Genomic DNA, 25037 nt, shown 5'->3' with positions numbered 1-25037 from the left:
TTATAGCAATCACTTCCTGAAAGTGACACAGCACAACTGACAATGCTGAAGGTGAATATATTCAGAACATTGATTTGTTTTTAAGGCATACTGTACAATTCTTGTGCTCACACAAAACCAGAGATTATGGTTCTAGGCCTGCAAGCGACTCCATATACAGGGAACTGCCCATATTAAAAACAAGACTGGGACCCAACTCTAAGCAGTCTAGGAAAAATCTAACATTACTGGCGCCTTGCTTTTGTTATCCCAATGCTGCAGATTAATAGCAGAAGAGCTATTTTCATAGCAAACATGCCAAACCCAACATTTATTTCAATGCTATCAACATGAAAAAAAAAAAATCAAGCAACATAAAAATAGGTAAGTATTTTGCTGACAAAATTAACAGCTAAAGAAAGAGCATCTTTCAGATGACAGACAAATGGTACTTTATTTATATCTGAAAATAAAACATCTATTCATTTAAATACAGTAGAATCCTTTTTATGCAAGCCTCCATTATCCAGCTCTCCGTATTAATCAAACTAGGCAGCATGGCCCTGCTGCCCAGAGCTGACAGACAGAGAGAGAGAAAGAGGATAGAAAACTCTTTGCCCATTCTTCTGGTTATCTGAATTTTTGATTATCCAACTTGGCCCCAATTAGATCAGATAAACAGGATTCCACTCTAACTTGATTCCAAAGTTACTTTGACATGCACGCATGTCAACTTAAACAATGAAAAATAAATTAAGTGTAGACACACAGACAAACCGTAAGTTTTAAATTTATTGAGCTGTTCTGGTGATGTTTATAGTCCCATACTAAATAACCAAAAGATAAGTTTAAATTTAGCAGGAACATGAGATAAAGTAACATGCTTAGAAGGGACCGGATAACTCAGTGGGACAGCTACTGAATGAATAGAGAGTTCAGAAAACTGGGTTCTATTCCCAACTCTACCTTGAACTCTTGACAAAGGGCAACTCTTTCTATCACAAATCCAATAAAGTGCTCAGAATACTCAAGTGCTTAAAGTTAGGCACATGCTTGAGTACTTTGTTGGATCAGGGCCTTTGCTCTGTAAAATGAGGACACTCACCCAATCACCCTTGTAAAATCCACTGAAAGCTACAGGTGATAAGTCCTATATATTATAAATGCAAAGTATTACTGTTTGGGGAACTGATAATAGGATATAGCACCTTTTCACCAGTCTAATGTTTAAACATTATCACCTGATATTTCATCTAGTCCATTGACTGAATAGTTGAGTTGACAGTCAACCCAAATTTCTGACAGCACAGGTAGGTTATCTAAATCACATTCTGCACCCTTGTTACCAGTCCTGCCAGAGAGAGCATGGATATTCGGATTACAATAAGCAAACAGTAAGAAAGGGATGAAGAGTGCTGTGAAAAAGCTTCAGCCTACCATATTGAACTTGTTCTGTAAACAAAGGACTTCAGTCTCCAGCCATTAATCTAACACATTTCATATACGACCTTATGAGTGTACCACTGCCTTCTGCCAGATGGAGTATCAGACCTGCTTGAGTATTGCCGTCTACAATCATTACAACCAGTAATAGCTGGCTTGGATAGAAACCCTACAAACTACAGATAGCTAAACTGGTAGAAGTTTGTCTGTTTTTAGAATGCAGAGCTGTTTGAGTCACATTACCTATGCATGTAGTTAGCTGCCTGCAGTTTCAAGTGGTGCAACCACAAACTGTTGCATACTAAATTCATCTTTTACATCACTGCAGACTTGTGTTGTATGTTTTGGGTGTGCTATCTACAATTCATGGAAAAAATCTAAAGAAAAACTTGATACACCAGACATCCTGCTCTCATATTACAAGCAACACTGAGTCGCATACTTTATGACTATATGTTTTTCAATAAGAGAGAATGTATATGACATTGTGTCATCTTCAGTGTTGATATCAAAATTTTATAACTGACTTCTAGCAAAAAAATGTTCTTATGGTGATTTGATACCAACATCAAGATTTTTACTAGGATATACATAATAACTCAAGACTTTGCCACCTCCTAGTCACTTCAATAAACTTACTCCTATTTTTTTTTCTCATGATCCCATATGATGCTAGCAATAAGCTGAAAAACATGAAATGACATGGTATTTTAAGAATACCATGTCATTTGCTGGGCTGTTTTTTCTGTTTAAAAATATAAGTTAATCCTGGAGAAAGGTGGCTGACAGCCCTGAAAACTAAAGCCCTGTTTATCCATACAAATACAGAAGTAAACAGTGACAATAAAGAATACTGAGCTATAACACAGAACCTTTCATCCATAGATGTCAAAGTGCTTCACAAAGGAGGGTCAATATCATTATCCCTATTTCACGGATGGGAAATAAATGCAGAGAGGTGAAGCAAAGTGCCTATGGTCACACAGGAGGTCAGTAGCAGAGCTATCAACAACCAAGAACAGGACTGAAACCCTCAACTCAATTCACAAAGTTATTACCATGTTGATGGCAGAAAAACTAAGGCTATGCTTACACTACAGCTTGTGTCGGCAAAACATTTGTCGCTCAGGGGTCTGAATATTCCACCCCCCCGAGCGACAAGATTCCGGCTGTAGAATCTTGCCTGTATGCTCGGGGTACTGCTGATCGCCATATTTGGGGTCGGGAAGGAATTTTCCTCCAGGGTAGATTGGCAGAGGCCCTGGAGGTTTTTCGCCTTCCTCCGCAGCATAGGGCAGGGGTCGCAGGCTGGAAGATTCTGTTGTGGGTGGGTCAGCTTTTGTGGCCTGCATCATGCGGGAGGTCAGACTAGATGACCATATTGGTCCCTTCTGACCTTAAAGTCTATGAGTCTATGAGTCTATGAGACGTAAATTACACCAGCATAAGCGCTCATGTGCGCAGTGTTATGTCAGTGGGAGAGCTTCTCCCACAGACAGCTTATGCTGCTCGCGGAGGTGATTTTTTTATGCCAACAGGAGAGTTCTCTCCCATCAGCATAGAGCGTCTTCACCAGACGCACTGCAGCAACACAGCTCTACTGGTACAGCTGCAGCACTGTATGTATAGACATGGCCTCAGTCATTATCTATTTAGGCTGAATTTGAACCAATGAGATAGAGCTGAAAGACACCATGTGGTACTGTCTGTTCCCAAATCAATAATTCCAAAATATGATTTGTTCACACTTGGTCAATATCAGTGACCTGCTACTTTAAAGAAAATTATAGATTTATCTGACCAATTTGTAGTCCATATCTAAGTATCCCTATACCAGTGTACATATCTGTACCTTTTTGATAAACAAACATTCTCAAATACCTAATACTACAAGTGGGGAAAGAGGTGCGAGAAATACAAATTTCTCTAGATATCAAAAAGGGAACAGCTTCTAATTGCACTTCACTCTAGCCACACCTCTAAGCTTTTGCTTTAAATGTTAGGTATATTAAGAAGCCAAGATAACTTTCACTTATTAAGGTGAGGCCTATTTATAATATATCAACTTATTTTTTTTAGACACTAAATCAGAGGCAAACACTTTTTGTTTAATAAAATGGGAGTGGGGAGAATGTTTTATCTACTACCAAAAAATTAAACACTGAACGACATTTTGTATAAGTGTATCAAAACTTGTTAGCATAAACACTAACCTTAATACTAGAGATTAGCCAATCTACCATGGGTACTTCTAAATCATGCTATCATGCTGGTATCTGAGATGGGACCTTTCCAGCAAGGTCCAACAGCAGTAGCTTGGTGGTAATTCCTGCGCACCACTCCATACCACACATCCAATGCAGCTGGTAAATACAGTGTAGTACTGTACCTGGACATCCACCGGGAGACACTCTCATACTTCCCAGTTGCACTGGTTAATATGTATCAGCAAATTTGGTGCTGGGAGCAAGGGCATCATCTCAACCTTCTACATCACTCACCGTTTCCTCCCACCCCATCAAAATCTGAGTCTCGCTTTTCCCTTGTTTGCTTCACCTGTCCTTGCTTCCTACATGATTATGCCCTTTGTCTTCTGTTGGGCAATAACCATGAACTGAAACGGACCACTTCTCAGACTTCATAACTTGACACCAGGAGCAGGAAGAGTAACGTTGGCTCTATCTATACTAACAAAATTAATGTTGAGGGATCTAGTTGTACCATGGTGGTTCACCAACATGGTGCTATCTTTCTATGTAGTGCAAACTGTGTTTTAAAATGTGTGAAGACCAGGGCATGATTATAAACAGTTTGGTGCCATCTATATACACACACAAGAGCAATCCATGTTTTAACAATATTTTAATTAGTTCCCTAGCACAGTTGTTTTCATAATACTCCAACTACATAAAAAGAATCAGGTCAGTTGCACAATGCTGCTGCTGCAGCACTCTTACCAGTGAAATTGTCCCATTTGGAGCAGGAGAGTACCTTTTCTCATGGTTTATTTACAAAATGCCTACACCTGTTACACATATTCAGTGCTTCCAGAATGTGATAATTTGCATATTTAGTTTATATATTTTTTTAAACCTTGCAGATTTGACCAGTGTATTTTAAATTAATCAAATGTAATCCAACAAATGGATTTTAAAGTTACCTTTTAAAAGCAACAACAAATTGAGAGGCTCCACTACAATAAAGAGGGCAAAAAGATAAAGATGGGAAATACAGGGCCAATAGTGATCAAACTAAAGCACCTACAAGGGAAAAGTTAAGGTTGGGTTTTTTCCTCCTCCTCCTCAAGTGGGTAGAGATTGATAAAAGAGAGGGAGACAACTCCATACCCCAGGGTCCACCACAGCAAAACAATCACCAGTCAAACAATGATGTGATGAGTCTCACATATGGTTAAGGCCTACACGCTCTACAAATTAAGCTCTTCAAAGGACTACCTCTATTCATACTGCACCTAGCAAACTGGGTCTCCAATCCCAATCAGGGCTTCTGGGCATCAACATTAAAAAAAATAAAAAAAAAATAAAAAAAAAAAAAAAAAAAAGTGTCTATTTAAAATTACCCAACACATAAAAAAGCAAAGGGCTAGCTAGAATTAGACATAGTGCAGGGCATGTACATTCCAACTTCCCCTATGCAACTGAAAACATACCTCAATTATAACAAAACCTTATTAACGCAGCCCTACACCAAGAGTGTTTAATTTTCCCAAGTGATTGAGGCACCAGAGTTGCAACTCAGGCAGATAATTAAGGATCTTTAGTTTAAAAGTAGCCAGACTTCAAAACTAGACCTTCTATAGTGCACTAGCTTTTCACAGATTTATCATGTCAACTGCCTTCTTTTACTTTAAAATATTTATACTGGGAAAAAAAAAAAAAAGTATATTCTGCTATACCACAATACAGAACTGACCAAGTAGTAATGGCATATAAAACATACTGCTCAAGATATCCAAGACCCTAGGCATCAGCAACACCAATGAATACTTGTTGATCTAACAAATTCTGCAAGCTGCACTTGTTTTCTACCAAATCCAAATATTATTTAAAGAATGGGAAGTTAAAGGGTTACTTTCAGATAGTTTATAGTGGTAAATACAGAATAACCTAAACACCGGGCCTAAACTAACAATATTTATAAAAATGTAATGTTAATACAAATATTTAGTTCATTCGTTTCAAATTCAAAATAGTTATTTGTATTTAGATGTTCTTCCATAGGGTGCGCAATCCAAAATATCTGAATACAAAATACTTAGATGAGTAATATCCAGCAAGTAAAACAAACTAAAAACAAAAGCAAAAAGGACTAGTCCATTTTCATTGTCCAGCCAGAGGGGAGAAACAATAAGTAAATAAACAGTACATATGCTTCAAACTAAATGAGATTTTTCTTTTAATTATTAAATTTTCATTATGGGTTTTAATAATTTAAGATATTGTTCGATACATTAATAAAGAAGTTCAGTCTTCTCATCTTTTTTGTCAAGTTCAGGTCTCTCACCAACATCTAAGATCCTGCACAAGTCTTTCCCTGCATTAGGGCTTTGGAGCGGAGTCCGGAGCAGCTCCGGAGCAGTGGAGCTGCAGGTTTTTGCCTGGAGCTGAAGCGGAGCCAGAGCACAGCTCCAAAGCCCTGCCTGTGTATGTGTCTGTTCTTGTTTCCTAGTCCTCCTGTCCTCTGCTAAACTTCCATTCAGCTTTTGTCCCCTCAACCTCGTGATTTCTTCCAGGCTGCCACTGCACTTGGAACTCTCTCCATCTTCCTTCTGCACCAAAAATAAACCCTCCTTTCCTTCAATCACTCCTTAACAGCACTTTTTCATGAAGCGTGTGTAGAACAATCCTCCACAAAATAAATAACTTAAAATCTTAAAGTGGTACATTCAGGTTAACACTTATCTAGTCATCAGGTGTTTGTGTCCAAATTGTATTATCTGTTTTTGGAAGAAAGCTCTTTAGAAAATGGACCACAACTACAATTTCAAACTTCAGCACCAGAATAAAAAGAGGCGGATGTCAGTGAGAGCTGCAAGTGCTCATCAGCTTAAAAAAAAAAAAATTACTTTTATTTAGATGTTTAAGTATACATTTAAATGCCCAAACATGAAGATTCTGGCCCATGTCTTCCTCTAGATCCTGTAAAGAAGCTGTCTTTACAGTCATCCTGAGTTTGTTCAGACTGAGCCCTTAACTTCACACATTCATTCCACAACAATTTTCCTCTTACATTAACAAAAACAAACTGGCACATTCATCCTTTGTATTATTTCCCAGATAGTTAACTGGATGTTTTATTAAGAATGCTGATTTAAGAGTCATCTCATACAAACGTGATGAAGAGATCTTTTTCCTTCCACTGGCTACTACACTGGTAACTAATTTTGTTCATCTTTGCAGTAATTAACTACATGTCAACTAAATGGAAACCCAGGCTGAGGGCTGAAAGTTGTAGAATCTGCTTTGATGTTGCATCATTTGCATCATTACGTTAAAATTTAATTGAGGTACAGCTAACAATGTAATAATGTTTAAAAGTGTATCTCCAAAAACAAATCAGTCTAGTGACAGAAAGTTCCCTGAGCAGGCAGCGATCAGAGTTTGGGGTGCAAGCTTTGAACCGCACGCAGTTCAGAACATATGGTACTCAGACTGGAGAAACAAGAAAGGAGCATATCATGGCACACTCTAGTGTCCCTCTCCAACTGGCAGTAGGAAGAGTATCAAGTTCCAGAGGGAACTGCAGGTAACAGCCTTCCTTACCACAGTAAAAGGTAAACTCCCAGAGGTTCCCTTTCTTTACCGAATGGAATACATTAGCAACTGGAACCTGGAATGCTGTAGGACAAACATATGGATCAAATTTATCAGCAGATTTTGCAAATTTACACTAAATTTAGAACAACATTGTATGTTAGAAGCAAACATCCTGGAACACTTTATTGGGAGTGTTACACAAAGTATGCAGTACCGCCACACTTATTGTTCACAGAGATGGGAGGATAGTTCATGCATGTTTTCCACTTATCTACAAATACATTTTCAACTATGGTTTATCATTGTTGGTTTCATTTATTATTTCTCTTTCACTCATGCCCAAAGGCTCAGATCAGAATCAGGCCCCTGGACAAACACAAAGGAAAACCTGGTACTTGCCCTGAAGAGGACCAAATTAGAAATCATTTCACTCTAAGGAAAACAAAAACAAAACAAAAACAGAGTAGATACAGTACATTTAAGAAAGTAGATTTCATATTTAGATTTGATTGAAAATACCCATAATAGTAACAACAGAAGCTTGTCTTCCTAGTAAATCTTGCTAGATAGGGTGTGGCTTCCACTATTGATGCTGAGGAAGTTATCTGCAGCTATACAAGAAGGTATGTTGAGGTAACTAGAAATCTAGCCAAGTCCTTAAGCTGTATGGGTGGGGAAAAACAGCAAGTCAAAAGGAAAAAGTTTCCAACTCTTCCCAGCATCCCATTTCCACTTGCCATAAGGCAACTTCAAATCATTTTCTTCTTAATAAAAGATCCCTATGGCTGCTGCAACACTAAGTTGGTTTTTAAACAATCTTTCCCTTTCAACAGCATTCCTTTCCCTAAAAGAAGTTATTTAGTGCTTAACCTGTCTACTTTTAAGTTACGTAGTGGCTAGTAAATACTTACATTTGTCTACCACAGTTTAAGTCTGTAATTCACCCCTTTTGTAATAACTATTGTTACTTATTTGATATATTAATATATAAGGGCCAGTAATGTAGCCCTTGCTAAGGAAATTCCCAATACAATCAAAGGGTGAAAGGAATGTGGATCTGATTCTGCATAATACATGCATTTGTTATCCAGTTCTGAACTCTGGTAAATACTTGTGTGTGTGTGAGACAGTTTTTTAACTCCTTGTCCAACTGACCTCAAATATGTCAGGAAAAATGTTTACCTCAATCATAAATCAATTCTACTTATTTTGTGGTGGACATTCTTTTGTTTCTGGATTTGGGGAATGAGGAGAAGAGAGGATAGCCCCCCCAAAAAAAGGCTTACAATGGAAGTTCAGTTATAACTATGGATCATCTACTACTGCTCCATAAATTATTCCACTAGGGCCAAATCCTCAGTTCATTAGACAGGCTGAATGGCTGGTCTGCATGTTGTGCCTTTTTTCCTGTTATAGGGAGGGGAAGTATTTGCCACAGCCCCCCAAAAAGTAGAGAGAATAAGCTTTCACTCCTTGGCAAACAGCAGCAAGCATTGACACATCCCATCTCTTTTGCCTCCCCCCTCCATGGTGAACTCCAGCAGGCAGATTCAACAAAGCAGAATTTTGTGAGACAGAAAGAGAGAAGATCCCCTACATCACATCCCCAAACTCTGCTTCTCACCCTGAAATAGAACCCCAATGCTTTTATTGAGTCAAGTACCTCCATGTTCATGCAGAAGTGGATGGAATCTAGTTATAAACCTTGGCACATCTTCTCTTGACACATGCATAATTCCCATCACTGATAATATAGCAAGGAGCTGTTCCCTCACCCCACCTTCAGGACAGAAACTATAAATTCAACTGTGACTTGGGAAAAGAAAATTATCTCTAGATCCACTTTTGATTTAACAGAGATAAAGTGGACAGCTATAAGCAAAGAGTCTTGTGTTTTGGTACAATCAGGTTCAGCTACAGGATGCCAAGAATTCCCCTTGCTTCCAATTAGATGCTAGAAGTGCTTCAATATTTAAACCATTCATTACTATTTAGAAACCAGTTTTTCTTTTGTGAATGGGCCTACCTTGAAACAATCAATGGCAACAAACAGATAATGCTCCCTCTTAACCCTAACCATATGCTGTAAATACCTTGACACAAGACAAAAGTATACAGACAAGATTTGGCTTTAAGTTTAAATGCCCTGGTTTGTTAATACAAGCCAAGCAGTTTTATTTAAAAAGATTTGTGTGCGCGTGAGCATGGGGGTTTGGGGGGGGGGGGTTAATAAAATACACCTCTGCTTTGAAAAGTGACACCTGATTGTATTGAGTTTCTATGTTTATCTTAATGTTTCCACATCAAATTTGTTCAGTTTACAAATAACAATCTCTAGTTTTTCTGTTTGTCAGATCTCAGGTTGAGTTTGCAGGACTATCAAGCTGGGTTCATTCTCACCCTCATATTTCATTACTGAAGTAATAAAGATACTGCTGGACAAGTTATACCCTCAGTTACATTTATTCAAGCCTATTAGCCATGCATCTTAAGGAGGATTTTATGCTATAGCCACAGGAGCGTAACACATTGTTTGATGGGCAAGTTGCTTAATAATCCATCAAGATTATAAATAAACCAAGAACACAAGACTTCAAGTAGAGTCAGACTCTTCCATTGTAACCTTTATCCTGCTGTACATGAAGATGACTAAGATCACATGACTATTTTCATACCAGGAGTTGTAGCTGCAACTCTTCAGAGCAACAGTACAGCACTCCACCAAGCATCCATCTAGGTATTTAATCCATGCTCATCACAATGATAGCCAAGTGCTTCCAAAAATCTGTCTGCACAACACACTGACTTATTTGGCTGCAGCTGTCAAATATGGTTCCTCCCTCAATCATGGTTAAATCCAGTTTGGCAAATGGTGTACAGGTCATGCCAAACCATTTGGCAGCAGCTGTCAAATATGGTTCCTCCCTCACTCGTAGAATCATAGAAGATCAGGGTTGGAAGAGACCTCAGGAGGTCTAGTCCATGGTTAAACCCAGTTTGGCAAGTGGTCCAGAGGTGCTGCCAAACCATTTTCAACACCTGATTCAGGAACCATGATTGGCCTCTATTAGGAAAAAGGGTTGAACTTGGTGCCTGGCTGAACCATTTTAAACAATCTCAACAGCAAGTGGAGGGAGGGCTCATGTTTGACACCTGTCAAACCTTACAGTTTCTGTTTCCAACATATTCAAGAGGTAAGTAAGACCTTTATTGTTTAATCCAAGCTTTCTTGGATGGTTTAGGCCGGCCTCCGAGTGCTGAAGTCTCTCCGCTGAGAAGCAAAAGAAATTTAGTGAAAGGAGAAATGAATAATACAAAAAAGTCAGAGCTAATAGTTTTCTTGGCTGTGTATTTTAATTAACACAGATACAATCTTGACTGTACTATTTAAACACCCACTGCTTTACGTTATAGTGCAGGTAGAGGGTTAGTAACAGTAAACATGGCTCCCCTAACAATTGAGATGGGGCAGTTACCACTAGATAGTACGTGTGCCTGGTTTTGTCCCTTATTTCCATCAACAGAGTCTCACTTGAGCACCTTACAAGTTTCCCAGCAAAAAGGTGGGTGGAGCAATAGTTTGGAACTGATGCAGCCTTGTAGCTGGTTTCAAACTACAGCCAGAGCTGGAGAAGTTCTTCACAGAGCACAGGTGGGACTGTGTTACTTGTAAGATGCATGGAATCTCACACTTGAGTCAGGCAATGAAAGTGCAGACAGGACAACATTTGATTTATGCAGTTCCACAGTTGGTTGAACACCCCACTACAAATGCCAGAAAAACTCCTTGTACAGAAAATACTGTAAGAGGTATTGCTTTATCCACAGGATGGATAACTTATTCCTTCCCCATCATGCAGATTGGGGAGGAGGTAGAGAAATAAAGATATCTGAAATCAAAAATAACAGTTCTGTGCATGAGTAAATGGCTTGTCTGAATGTACTCTCCACCTCTTTGGTCACGCCAAAACTCTCTGTGGCCAGAAATTGCACAACGTTTATTACATACAGATTCCTCAGTGATTTAACTGATGGGCACACAACCTAGATCCATACAGTTCACAAGTAGTATGTATAAAGTTATCAAGTAAGTAAGGCTTTGGTGCTCAAATATAAACTCCAACTCATTATTGCCAGGATGCTTCAAAGTCTAGCACTGCTAAAGTCAGATTGTCACATTTAGTCTACCATGCACAAGATTAAAGTTTACACATTCATACTCCACAACGGGTTTTACAGTATGCACAGGAATTAAATTATAGTAAAAGTGAGTTATTTTTACTAAAAACAGAATAGACCAATCTCTTACAATGCAATTTGGCTGTGTTCATTACATTCTAGAATTTGATTTACATGATAGCTACTTTTAGAGTAATATGCTTTAATCAATAAACATTTGTTGCAGCTTTATTTTCTTTACAAAAATGTATTTTAGATACCTTTCTACGGTGTTAAGTGTAACACTTTAAGAAAAACCACATTAGGAGTACTGAGTTTTCAATTCTAAGGAAGTACAATTGCACATATACATATGCAAAAGCAAGCATTTACAATTAAGGTTGTCAGACCTTGTTTAAATACATATTAATCTAAACCATTGTATTTGATACAATCCTACATCTGGCTCTCATTTTCTGTATTCCTGTAGGTATTCTGGGTCAGTATTAAGAATTATACTGGTATAGCTTATTCCTGTTCTGTAATCCTTTCAAGTTAGGAAAGTTCAGCCAAATCTACCTTAATCCAAAATCTTTAAAAGACAGAATTAAAACAAGAAGTTACTTTCTTGCCACCCCTAATCCATTTGAAAGTCAGAGGGCACCAGCCACTCACTATAGATACTACTTTGAAAAATGGAAAGTGCTATGTAAGTGTCCAGTGCTGTTCATCCATTAACTAATTAACCCTCTCAACAGCCCCGAAAGGCAGATCATTATCCCCGCACAGACCCCTAAGGCAGCTTGTTTTAGTCCCATATTCTTATACTTTTAATTTCTTTCCAAAACATAAACCCATCCTGACAGCATCCTCTCACCTTTAACTTGACTGCAGCTATGCCAAACATCAATGTAACATATTTCCGGCTCCTTTCAGGCTGCCTGCTCTCTAAGCTCCCACATGGGCACTTGCTGAATAGACTCCTCAGTGGGGGCGAGGGGTGGGTAGCAAAAGCTTTCTAGCCAATTTACTTAAACTCCACGCGTTTCAGGATTTAAAGAGGTAGGACACAATATTCCTGCACCAATCAACTACAGTACGATAAAGTTACATGTTGCAGTGCTGTTAATCGGCAGGGAAATCTCCGACTAATCGCTTCCCCCCCCCCCCCCCCCGTATACATGAGCTATTCTATTAAGTACTGGATCTTGAATCTCATCAAGGCATACACCCAAAAGGTAAAGGAAAGCTGCAGAGCAAGTACTTTTTCTTGAAAGGACAGGATTCCTAAGCGCTATGAGCAGCCACGTTAAAACAGCAACACAACGCATGTGTCAGGTCCTAGACAGAAGGGAGACGGTGTTCACGCCGTGTGGTTACAGCAGGAGGAAATGCCCGTCAGCCCCAGAGACACGCACACGGAGATAAGCTCAGAATATACCATACCCCCCTCTACACACACACAGGACGTCTCCCCGACACACGTCCCACTCCCCAGAAGTTCAACCCTCCGAAGCCGGCAGGAGCTAACTTCCATCAGACTCTTCGCTCCCACCTCCACCTCCAGCATGGAAACTAACGCACTACATACGCCACAATATGTACAACGCTGTCTGCTTACACCCCAGCAGATGCCCCGCTCAGCCGCCAGTGCCAGCCCAAGCCCCCGCAGGACCCAGAGCCCCCCGAGCCCCAGCAAGAATCGGACCTTACAATCCCCAGGGCCAGCCTGCAGGAGCCGGACCGCGCAGCGCCCTCCCCCCAGTACAGACACCCCCTGTGCCAGCTTGAGCCCAACCAGGACCCGGCCCTCAGGGCTGTCTCCTTTCCGACCTCCGGGCCAGCCGGACCCAAGCCCCAGCAGGACTCGGACCTGAGCGCCGCTCCCCACTGCTACTCCGAGCGCCAGCAGGCCCCGGAGCTCAGATCCCCCCCATGCCAGCCCGAACCGGACCCCACCAGGACCGCACGCCAGATCACCCCCGTGCCAACCCCGGCAGGCCAGCACAGCCCTCTCCGCACGCCCTACGCCCGCGGCCCGAACCCGCCAGCAAATTCAAACCCACCCGGGGAGGGAGGGGGGGGAGGAAGGTCCAGCCATGGATGCCGAGATGTAAACAAACCCGGGGCAGGCAGGGGGGCTCGGGGGGCTGGCGGACCCTAGGGACGGCTGGCCGGACTCTCCCTGCCGGGGGGAGCCCTGGGAAAGGAGCGCGAGAGCGAGCGGGAGGGGATCTGGCAGGCCGCCCCCCGCACTGGGGTCCCCTGCCCCGGCTGTGGGGGGAGCCAGCCGGGGGAAGCGGCTGCTTGAGCGGCGGCAGCAGCGGGGAAGGCGAGTGGCTCGGGCTGCTTTAAAAGCGCCGAGCGCTGGCACCACAGCGCCCCCAGCCCCAGCCGCTCAGAGGCTGCAGCCTGCGCCCGGCCGGCTGCCTGCGCCCCACACAAAGTCCCAGCACTCAATAAACTTTCCCCGGCTCCCAGAAATAAAGGGGAGCGGGGGCTGCCCCCCGCCCGGCCGCCCTCGGCCCCGCACGGCCCCGCCGGGGGGCTGGCCCGGGACAGGGCGAGCGGCGGCTCCGGCGGCGGCGGCTCCGGCGCCATCTTGGGCTGATCGATGAATTGAACAAAGAGGATCAATTTCTGATAAAGCCAGTTATCAATGGGGAGAGCGGGGCCGGGCCGCGCGGGGGGCTCCCCCTGGGCGGCGCGGGCCGGGGGGCCGGGCCCGGGGAGCGGCGGGGGGGCCCGGCGGCGCGGCCCGGCCGGCGGGGCGAGCGGAGAAGCCTGACCTGCAGCTGCTGTAAATCAAAGCGCTTCCAATATTGAAACATCGATCCCACATTGGCCGCCATCTTGAGACATATTGAGACAGAGTGAGCGGCTGATAGAGAGAGAGGGGCTGGAGTTCAGGAGCCGGGAGGGAGGGGGAGGGAGGGAGCCAGCCGGGCGGGGGGGGGAGGCAGAGGGGGAGGGAGGCGGGCAGGGAGCGCCCAAATCCCGGCCTGGAGCCCGAGCCCGGCCCGGAACACGGACTCGCAGCCATTGCACAGACAGACAGCGAGCTGCTTCCCTCTCACCGGGGCACAAGCGCAGCCGCCAACACGCTCGCCTCCATCCAGCCACCGCACAGGGAAGAGATCTAACACACAGGGCAGGGCGAGCAGGCACGGAAGACCCGCGACCATCCGGAGCAAATGCAAGGAGCCTCCCGAGTGCAACAGACATTTATATTAGGCACGGAGACAGCCTACTTGAAACACCCAAAACATCCCGGACAACCCCAGGCTCCAGAGCACCGCAGACAATGAACCTAGACCGGGGACAAGCTGGGAAAGCACCCCAAAGAAATCCAAGAGTCCAGAGTACAGAAATATATTTGCAGCAGTGGAGGAGGGGGGAAAAATACCCCCAAACATCCAGGACAAATAGAAGTAGACGATAAAAAGCATATGAAACAAAGCTACGATGTGGGGAGCCAGTTAAAAACAACCGGCTAGAGTACAAAAAGTATTTATATCACACAAGGCTGCAACCTATATAAATACCCACAATATCCAGAACATACAAGGCTTTACAGTACAAGGGAGATGTGTATTAAACAAGGATGCAATCTATAAGAACTCCTCAAACATTCAAAAAAATCCAGAACATATACAAAATAAATGTTTTTACTCTAAGAATACACCAACTGAAATACAGAAAACATTAACACTTTTATACATATAATTTCCAACTTGGTTTTGCCTGATTGCTTGCTTTTTTTCTTGTTTTCTAAGTGTTGTTGATGTATCCTGTTTGATGTTTGCAGCTACAAGCAAACCAATGTGTGAACAGCAATAATAATAAATTTAATATATGCATTATGTCAAATTTGACCTAAAATTGAGTTTGTAAAAAAAAAAATTTTTTACAAAACCTTAGTTCTATGCATTTCCCTGTTACAATTTTCAGTTGCAATAGAATCAGCTTGTATGTTTTCATTCCCCTTCAATCCAAATGTTGTACAATGTGTATAGTGCATGGAAGCTTGAAAATAAAACTGACTAGAAATAAAGGTGAAACTGACTAGTGTATTTTTATTGTCCAAGCTGAGAGAAATGCAAAAGCTAAATAAACAGCATGACTGAGAAATAATTCAATTTTTACAATTATTTTGATTTTAATAATCCAGGTGATATTTGAAACACAGTTTCAGGAATTTGGGACCCATCCTGAAAAGATTTACCTATATCAGTAGCTTAACTCATGTAAGTAGTCCCATTGAAGTAAATTGAAAGATTCCCATGGACATCAATAGGCTTTGGATCAGGCCCTGTGAGTCATTTTTATTTTTTAAATAATACATATATTAATAAATAATTGATTACATGTGATTATTTATTTATGGTAGTCCTCACTTTGTGGCAGATGCTTCCGAAATAGACAGTGAAGATGCTCCCTGTTTCAAGGAGCATACAATCTAAAGTCAGACAAGTAGACAGAGGTTGGGGGAAGAGGAAGAACAGTATATAACCTACAAAAGCTAATTTGATTCACTGTAACCAGCTTAGTAAAAGTGGGTCTTTAAGAGGAATTTGCCTAGATGTGGACAGGCATTTATTCACATTCTCAAGAGTCTTTGCAGGATCAGGGCCTTACATAGAGGGCCTTTACTCACATGAGTTGTGTTACTGACCACTGACTTCAGTGGGACTACTCATATGAAAGTCTGCAAGATCCGACCTATAGCTTGCACCCTTAACTGTACGGTCATGTGAACAGAATGTTCATGGAGGCAGAGACTAAGAAGACATAAGAACTTTTTTGCACTAAACAGTAACTTTTTTCTATGAAAGGAAACATTTTTTCCTTGTTATTGTTTTAAACCGCAGCCATTTTACCAAGTTTGTCTGTTTAACAAAACAAATTATTTTAAAGAGACATTCCTCCTTTATACAAATAAGAATTATCTCTTTATTTCTTTAGTGTTAAATCTACAAAAAAACACAGGGCCTGAATCTGTTCCATCTGAAGTTAATAGCAAAACTGTTGACTTCAACCAGGACCATAATTTAACAACAACAAAAAATAAAATTATACTACTTTTGAAATACATATAATTGATGTTTATGTCATGATTTATTTGTCTTGAGCATTTCAATGTGGGGGAGGGGAGCAAATTCAATGCTAAATGCACATGTATACAGTGCACCAACTTGTAGTCTTTTTGGTGCCAAAGCTTCCATTGTCTGCAGTGGGAATTTTGAGCATTCTGGGAATGGAGGATCAGGCCCATAATTAGTTAAAACTAAACTTAGAACTGTGAAAAATCTATCTTTGTAATACTGATATATGTGGGTCTATAAAGGGAATAGATATATACATACATATATGTGTGTATAATTTTTTATAATTGAACAGCCTATTGAAAAATATATTTGATCTCTTTTATGTGAATTTAGTACTCCCTAAAGGTACTAGATTGGCAGTACTGGAAACTGTTTATATGGCACAGTCAACAGCAGAGCAAATTTCTACAAATTATCCACCAATGTGCTTTAGTCCTGTTCTGGAGAGACACCATTATTTCACACTCCATCTCCATTCACACGTTGGCCTTTCTGTGAAAATTGCTGCTTACAAGGATATTAATTGTGAGGGTAGTTTTTATGCTATGCATATGTAATGACCAACAGCTACATACATACAGACACGAAAATTGTTAGTTGTCTCTACTAGGAATAGGACTAATAACATTTGGTTGTGAAAAATGTCAGGCCTCCACCTGGTAGCTCCACTAGTGTAGGCTCAACATTCCCTGTATTGCAGAATTCACAGCAGCTCTTAGGCAGCCAGACTATGCAGTTGCAAACAGTTAAGCTTGTTTTGAGAAGGATGCCTCTTTTGCTTGCTAAAGTAGCTATGTTTTTGGCTGCCCAATCCCTTTGCTGGGACAGTGTTTGTGATTTTGCCCAACTTGACTATTATACATAACAGTTAGTCATGTTAGGAGAGGGATTGAGCATGCAAAGTCCCCCTTGATATATCAGATGGATGCTGGGTTCCTCCTTGGCTGACAACAGCCAAGGAGAGAGAGACTGGTCAGGCTGTGCAGTCCCAGGAACACTATATCTGGCTGACAGATCCGAAATGGGAGTTGAATATTGGCGAGGGGAAGAAGAAAGAACTCTTCCCCTCCAAACTCTTACTTCCCCATCAAGCCCCACAAGTTACCCTGTTTATTGTCAACTGAAAGAGGCTAGGATGCTCATCCTCATCCTTTCACCACTGTCTCTGCCAGTCAGTTCCCAGTCCAGGCAGCTGTAAAGAGAAATATGAAAAGAATCCTGCAATGCTGGGTAGGTATTCTCAATTTTTATTTTGGACTGACTAGGTAAAATGTACAGGGATGTAAAAAATCAAGGATGACAAATTAGGTTAGTGTTTTAGATTTGGGTCATACAGTCTCAGTATAATAAATTATGTAGTAATACCCCAGTAGGGAAAAATATGTATCTGACCTGAGTCATTTTCTGGAAACACATCTGGTTAAAATTCAAGGTTTTAAATTTAGTAATATTTTAGAAATACATTTGGTAAGTATTAAATTATGTGTTATATCTGGAAATATTTATTATACTAATGTGTTAAGCAGAGCGTTACATCTATCAAGAAATATGAATGATTGTCATATGTGGATTACAAATGAATCCTGATATAAATAACATTTTATTCTATTTTTTAACTTTATTGTAATCTTTTTGCAAGAGTCACATCTTGTCCCATTACTGTCAGTTAGAAATAAAAGTTTTATGACTAGGTGTCAGTGCATCTAGTAATACCATATGAGTAGGAATAAGCTGTGGAGCTTGACCCTGTGAAGTGCTGAGAAACTTCAGCTCTAGTAGAAGACAATGGGCCTGACCTGTAACTCCTATTGACTTCAGTGGGACCTGAGGGCACTCTATCGCACAGGATCAAGCCTATAACAACTAAAACTAACCTTTGGCCTGTTAGTCAATATGATTTTTTTATTATTCTTTTTGTATACTAAACGCTCATAATTCCCTGGCCAAAAATCGCAGAATTCTTGCTGTATTGGCCAAAGGGTGTCTAAAATAGTGCTTTGTTTTATACTGAGCTATATTGTTGGTAATCAGTCTGTATTTAATTATCCACTCTGCTTCTTACCCTGACCTTCCTGACCTAGTCCAGATGCCCAGGAAGGACTACTAATAACTAACAAAGGATGCTTGTTTTCATAAATGCTTACTGTAATTGATAAGATACTAGTAATTGATAAAGTGGACAGGATACATTTGTTATAACAGATGTATTCTATAATTAATGTAACAGCAAATCATTGAGCAATATATTGATTAATGTATAAGTCACTGAATGCTAAGTATGGCCACAGATGGTCTCAGTAGTGATAAACTAGTTACAGATGTCATTGGCTTATTAATTAGATAGGTTGAGACTTTTCAAAATAAGATCAAAGCATGGGAAATAAAGATTTAGTGAGTCCAACCCTGAGAAAGAAAGATTTAAAGGGATTTTCTTTGTTCTATACCAGTGTATAAGGAAGGAGTTTGGGGGAGTTAGTTAGAAGTGAAGTAAGCTGCCCACACTTTGCCAGTCTCAGATTGGTAATGTATGGTTTTCCTTTCTGTATAGTGCTGTATTAAGTATTGATTCATTGTCTTACATAAATAAAACTTCACCTGAGTTGGTTATTTAACATCATCTCTTATTAAATCTAAACTTGTAACAGTCCTGATCTTGCATTCCTTCCCCCCCCCCCAAAAAAAAACATCCTTACATTACCACCCACATAATGTTGCCCATTTCAATGGGGTTACTCTTGTGAATAAAGGTTGCAGGATCAAACCCCTTATTTGTCATTCTGTGTAACAGTAAGACCCAGGAAATCTTGCTGGCCAGCTCTGTCCTCTTAGGGTATGTCTATACTGCAGTTACACACCCATGGTTGGCCTGTGCCAGCTGATTCGGGCTCAGGGGCTCAGGCTAAGGGGCTGTTTAATTGCAGGCTTAACATTCAGGCTTGAGCTGCAGCCCCAGGTCTTGGACCCTCACAGGGTCCTAGAGCCCAGGCTCCAGCCCAAGCCTGAACATCTACACTTTAATTTAACAGACCCCCCTATCCCTGCAAGCCTGTGTGAGCTGGCATGGGCCAGCCATGGGTTTTTAATTGCAGTGTAGACATACCTTTAATGCTCTATTCTTTTAGGCACTGAACCTAGGTACTGAGCTCCTCTTGTGGGGTACTGAGCACCCTTAGCTCTCATTAAGGCCCCTGGGAGTTGAGGGTGGTCAGCACTTTGCTGAAATATACCAGTATCGCTTGTTTAAAAAGAAACTTTGAAAACTCCTTTATATACTGAAAAAAATGGCACATACTTGATTCCCCAAAGGATGGCTCCAGACAGTATCAGACCTTGTAATAATACATCCCGAAGCATCATAGCTTAAAGGGTCCAATGAATGGGACCTTAAAAAAAAATATTTTAAAAGATTTTAGCAGTGTAAGTGCTGACTGCCTTTAGCATTCAGTATATATAATAGTGACCAAGTACAACATTCCCATGTATATTTGAAGTTCATTTTTAGTAATGAGAATGATCACTAATAATACTTAATTAATGTTAAGTGTATGCAGTATTTTTACCAATTTATTATACTGATTTCTTTTTAATTTTTCTACATAGAAATGTACAGGACCAGTTTGGGCAACTGAAAAGTCTCTCATTAAGACTTGTTTATCTTGTCCATGTCAATAGCATATCACTAATACAATTTTTTTAGTTAATACCTTTGCTATATAATTGCCACTGGACTATCAATGGCATTGGGTCTGATTACTTCCCCACCTGGTTGCTCAGAATGCTGGGGATCAAAGCATCTCCACTCTAAAGGCCCCAAATCTTTCAAAGAATGAGGAGCCAATGTGGAAGCTCTTCCTGATGAACAAAGACTCCATCTTGAGTTAAGTTACTTCTCCTCTTAGATCGATTTGTCACTCTCTTTTTCAGCCCCTGTGTCTTTCCTCCTGGTTCTGTGGGGGTGTTTGTTTGTTTGCTTGTTTGTTTGCCTTCCATTCCCTACCTTTTTTTTTCTTTATCTTGCTCATCGTAGGTCTTCTAACACACTTTCCCTGGATCTCTGTTTCCCTATGTCTTCCACTCTCTTCCCAGTTTAGTCGCTGCTGTCACTGCACTTTTTTCAGACCCCTTGTTCTTCTCCCCAGCTTCCCAACAGCAACTTGCACTCCCAAGTGCTATGGAATTTCTGGTTCCAAAATGCCATGTCATCCTGTTTGCTGTTAAATAGGAGTAGAGGGGAAAATAAGTTTGCTCCATCAGCCTTTGTTACAGTATGCCCATGGGTGCTCAGATACCATGGTGACAGATAGATAGATTCACTTTATATCATTGGTGGATTTTGCCTGAGTAAGGATTCAAGGATCAAGCCCCATATTTGTCTTTCAGAGTCCACAGAGCATTTTCCCCCCAATTGTGCCTTACCTGAAGTCAAAGGACCAAATTCTGCACTGATTTATACGCTGTGTAATCCCTCTGAAGTCAGTAGTATTGCACAGAGTATGTCATCATAGAATTGGGCCAATGAGGCTAAATTTGTAACATCATAGGATAGATTATATACAAGACAGTACATATGATCTAAACATGAGCTTGTGACTTCATTACAAATGCCCATACTGGTTTGCAGAAAAGAAGACAGAAAACAATTCTATAGAAGCAGTGGAAATTGAGCCATTTAAAAGCAAAGCATATTTGGGTGGGTGCGTGGGTGGATAGGTTGGTTGTTTTTGTTTGCGCAAGTTTACTCCAGTCCTTATATAACAAGTTTTAGCATTAGTAACTCACACATAACCCACAGCATTTTTTATATGGTAGCTTATTTTACAGGGAGAAAAATATATGATTACTTTTAGTTGTATTCGCTGTCATTTACAATATAGTCTATTAAAAGACCCAACTAGAGTACATTAATGTGCATTATAATATTGATTCAATCTTTCAAAGGAAGTATGAGTTTCTAACATTTCTGTCAAATAACTGCTTTACTGAACAGTACATTTTATACAGCTGCATGGACATGTTTTGGATGATACAAAATTATTACCATAATCATAGAGAATCAGAGAAAACAGAGATGAGAGAGACCTGTAAAGTTATCTGCTCCATCTCTTTGGCATTGTTTCTAATGAATGCACATCAGAGTCACATTCTGTCTAATTTTACTTTATAAATAATCCCCCCACTTTATCTCCTCCTGTTAAACTTTGGAGAGGTAATACAGCTCCCATTCTTTTGGCCAGGAATACAGTATACTTCCATTTGCCCAAAACTCTATTATCGGAATCTCTGCATTATCCAAATCTCTTCTTTGTCCCCCATGTATCACATACTGGGAGACAAGGAAGGGGTTCAGATAATACAGAGGCTCAGATAATAGAACAGAGACACCCCCCTACTCCCTCAGCCCGAACAGCTAGGAGCAGGAGCCCCTGGCCATGTGGGATGCCACCCAGTGGCTGAATGGTGCCTGCCCTCTCGAAATCCTTGTCCCCCATCCTATTTGGATAATTGGGAGTGTACTGTATTTGAATGGAGCCTATATCTGAATGGTAAGTGCCTTTCCTCAGCTGGTTGAGAGTCAATCCCTCTCCCATTTAACATGGAAGATTTTGCACTGAGTAAAAATAACTCAGCATTGGAGCTTCCCCCCCCCCCCCCCATACTTTTTCCTTGGGGTTGGTGTGGCACAATCTTTCCATTCTACATGTCTGTCAAGGTGTGTGTGGGGGGGTTAACTTGAATATTTATCTTCTCCCTCCTCAGGGGGCTGGAGGCTGATCTCCCTTCTCCTCCTAGCTGGGTTTCTAACTCTGTTTCTCTTCCTTGGCCCCTCACTCTCAATTTCCCACTGGTTCTGTTGGTTTTGATTTTTTTTTCTCCCTTCCCCCTTCTTTAACTCACCCTCACATATTCATAGTCTTTCTCATGCATTTTCCTTGGCTCCTTATTTACCCTCCCCCAGCCCCTGGCCTGTTCCCTGTCTCTTCCATTTCCTCCCCCCTCATAGACTCCTTACTGCTGTCCCTGCCCTTCCTTCAGACCTCTCCTCCTCCCAGGTCCCTCCAACTGTCACTCCTAACTGCCACGGAACCTTCCGGTCCCAACGTTCCACGGAGCCCTTGGGACGGTGACGCTCAAACTGGCACTTCTAATTCAAAGTGCTTGTGATGTTTACAGTCTCACTTCTTGGGCAGGCTCTACCAAGCATAAGGAGGGTGGTCTAGTGGAGGGCACTGGACTGTTTTTTGGTTTTTTTTTCTTCAGGAGACCTGGGTTCAGTTCCTGCCTCGGCCACAGAACATCTGTGTGATGCTGGGCAAGTGGTTTAATCTCCCGTGTGCCTTAGTTCCCCATCTACAAAATGCTTCCTAACCTCATGTGGGTGTTGTGAAGATAAAATCCATTAGTGATTGTGAGGCACTATAATAATGAGGCCCAAGTAAGAAACAAACTAGAAGAACTCAAGGGGAGGAGGGAAATCAGACGTGTATATATAATTAGTTCAAAATACACTTCCCCCACTCATAACTTTTAACTATATTCACTTTTGGCAAGGGCCTGAAAAGTGAGTGATTATAAAAATCCCCATTATCTTGGGAGGGAAAACAGAAGTGTTTATTAGATTTAAACAATAGACATCAATTCAACCCTTCATGCCCCCTCAGAGCAGGGAGAGAGAATAACCAGGAGTCCCTTTTCCTTCCAGCTGGGTTTCTCACTCCACTTCTTTCTTGGCCCCTTGCTTTCTCTTTCCCCTTGTTCAATTGCTTTCTCCTTTCACTCTCTTCCTTTTTCTTTCTTTGCCTCCTGTCACTGTTCTTCTCACACACTTTCCCTGTCTCCCTATTAATGTCCCCTCTCTGCTTTTTTCCTACCTCTTTCCTCCCATCTCTCTCGGGGGTGTCCCTGCTGCTGTCACTGCCCCCAGAACCCTCCTTCTCTCCCCAGCTCCAGCTCTGGGTCACGTGCCATCCCTTGCCTGTTAAAGGGCACTTGTATCATTCTGCTCACTGTTAAACAGCAGGAGTCAAAGGGGAAAAATTTTCACTCCTGTGTCTTTGTTACAATGCACCTTAGGTGCTTAGGGCTGGTCTACGCTGGGGGGGGATCGAGCCAAGATACGCAACTTCAGCTACATGAATAGCATAGCTGAAATCGAAGTATCTTGGATTGAATTACCTGGGGTCCACACGGCGCGGGATCGACGGCCGCGGCTCCCCCGTCGACTGTGCTACCGCCGCTCGCTCTGGTGGAGTTCCGGAGTCGATGGTGAGCGCGTTCGGGGATCGATATATCGCGGATAAATCGATTGCTACCCGCCGATACCACAAGACAGATGCCCTGATTCTCCTCTCATATTGGTATACAATAAAAGTGACTGCACTGAAGTTGATGAGTTATCCTGGGGCTAACCTGGTATATACAAGAGGGAGTAAAGCAATACATAGATTAGATACCCTGATTCTCCTCTGATATAGATGTCAAACAATGGTAACTTGACTGACATTAATGGAGTTAAACTGATGTAAAACTGATGCGAGAGGTGACTCTGGCAGATAGAGACAGAGTGAGTAAAGTAATAGCCAGCTGGAGAGAGTAAGGCATGTCATATACTGCCTTTGCATGGATGTCATAATGTTGCCATCAAACTTTGACTGTGATATACAATCTAGATGCGACAAAATGCTATAACCTTTACTTTTGCCACCTAATAACTTTAGCATGACCTGATGATGATCAGCACAAGAATTGCATGATAGCTGGCCCTGTTATAATACATGACATTTAGGATATCTGCAATGATCCCTCCTGAAATAATCCGTCAGATTTATCTTTGGGACCTGGCCTTGCTTCAGAAACACAACTGTGGTTCAGATTACATTATCAGTAGTTGTTGAGTTTTGATGCAGATGAAACAGCAATTCCAGATGAATATATAAAGGAAGGAACTAGGCACATTGAGGAGAATTCGTGGGTAGCACTGCATCCACTTTATGCTGGCAGAGCTGGTGTAGTGGTCCACAGGAAATACCCCAGTGTAGAAAGCCTCCCCTTTGGAAGTCCGTGCTGCAAGGGGCATTCTGGGGGGCGGGGGGTAGGAGAGGGTATGAGGAAGCATGCTGGAGCATTCCTATTTTCCTCTATTCTCAGGTGCCCATAGAAGTTTGTAACCAGGGTCCCTTAAGTCCTAAGGGACTTAAGCACATGGCGAAAGTTACACATACCTAAAATCAAGCCTGTGTACTTGAGCCATGCTTCAGCAGTCCAGCCATAAGTCCCATTTTAAAGTGAAGGTTATAGAAAAACTAGAATAATAAAACAGCAAGAAAAAGAAATGTTCAAGGGCACAAAAGCTGGAGGAAACAAATATCATTTGATTGTGAAGTGTTTATATATGCAATTTGTGAACTCGTATGAAGCCAATAACTCTGAATTTTTCAGACTGTAGCTGTCACGCAGGCATGAAACAATTCCTTTGTTTATCCTTTTCAAGGTCTTTTTTGGCGAGGAGAACACATTGCAGTTTAGATACTTATTTTAGCCTTTTATTTATTTTTAATAGCTTATTGTTTTGTTG

General features: G+C 41.5%; 1 protein-coding gene across 1 annotated transcript in view; it reads right to left on the bottom strand.

Moving 5' to 3' along the window:
• CUX1 (cut like homeobox 1) overlaps nt 1-14292 on the bottom strand; it is a 321902-nt gene extending 307610 nt beyond the window's left edge. Inside the window, exon 1 of the mRNA XM_065418515.1 lies at nt 14147-14292. Coding sequence (XP_065274587.1) covers nt 14147-14209 — 63 coding nt within the window. The 5' untranslated portion in view covers nt 14210-14292. The remainder of the gene's footprint in view (nt 1-14146) is intronic.
• Between the last annotated feature and the right edge of the window lie 10745 nt (nt 14293-25037).

Source organism: Emys orbicularis, chromosome 17 (assembly GCF_028017835.1).
Source record: "Emys orbicularis isolate rEmyOrb1 chromosome 17, rEmyOrb1.hap1, whole genome shotgun sequence".
Classification (NCBI taxonomy): domain Eukaryota; kingdom Metazoa; phylum Chordata; order Testudines; family Emydidae; genus Emys; species Emys orbicularis.
Note: the sequence above shows the minus strand (reverse complement) of the source record. Positions and strands in the feature narration are given on the sequence as shown.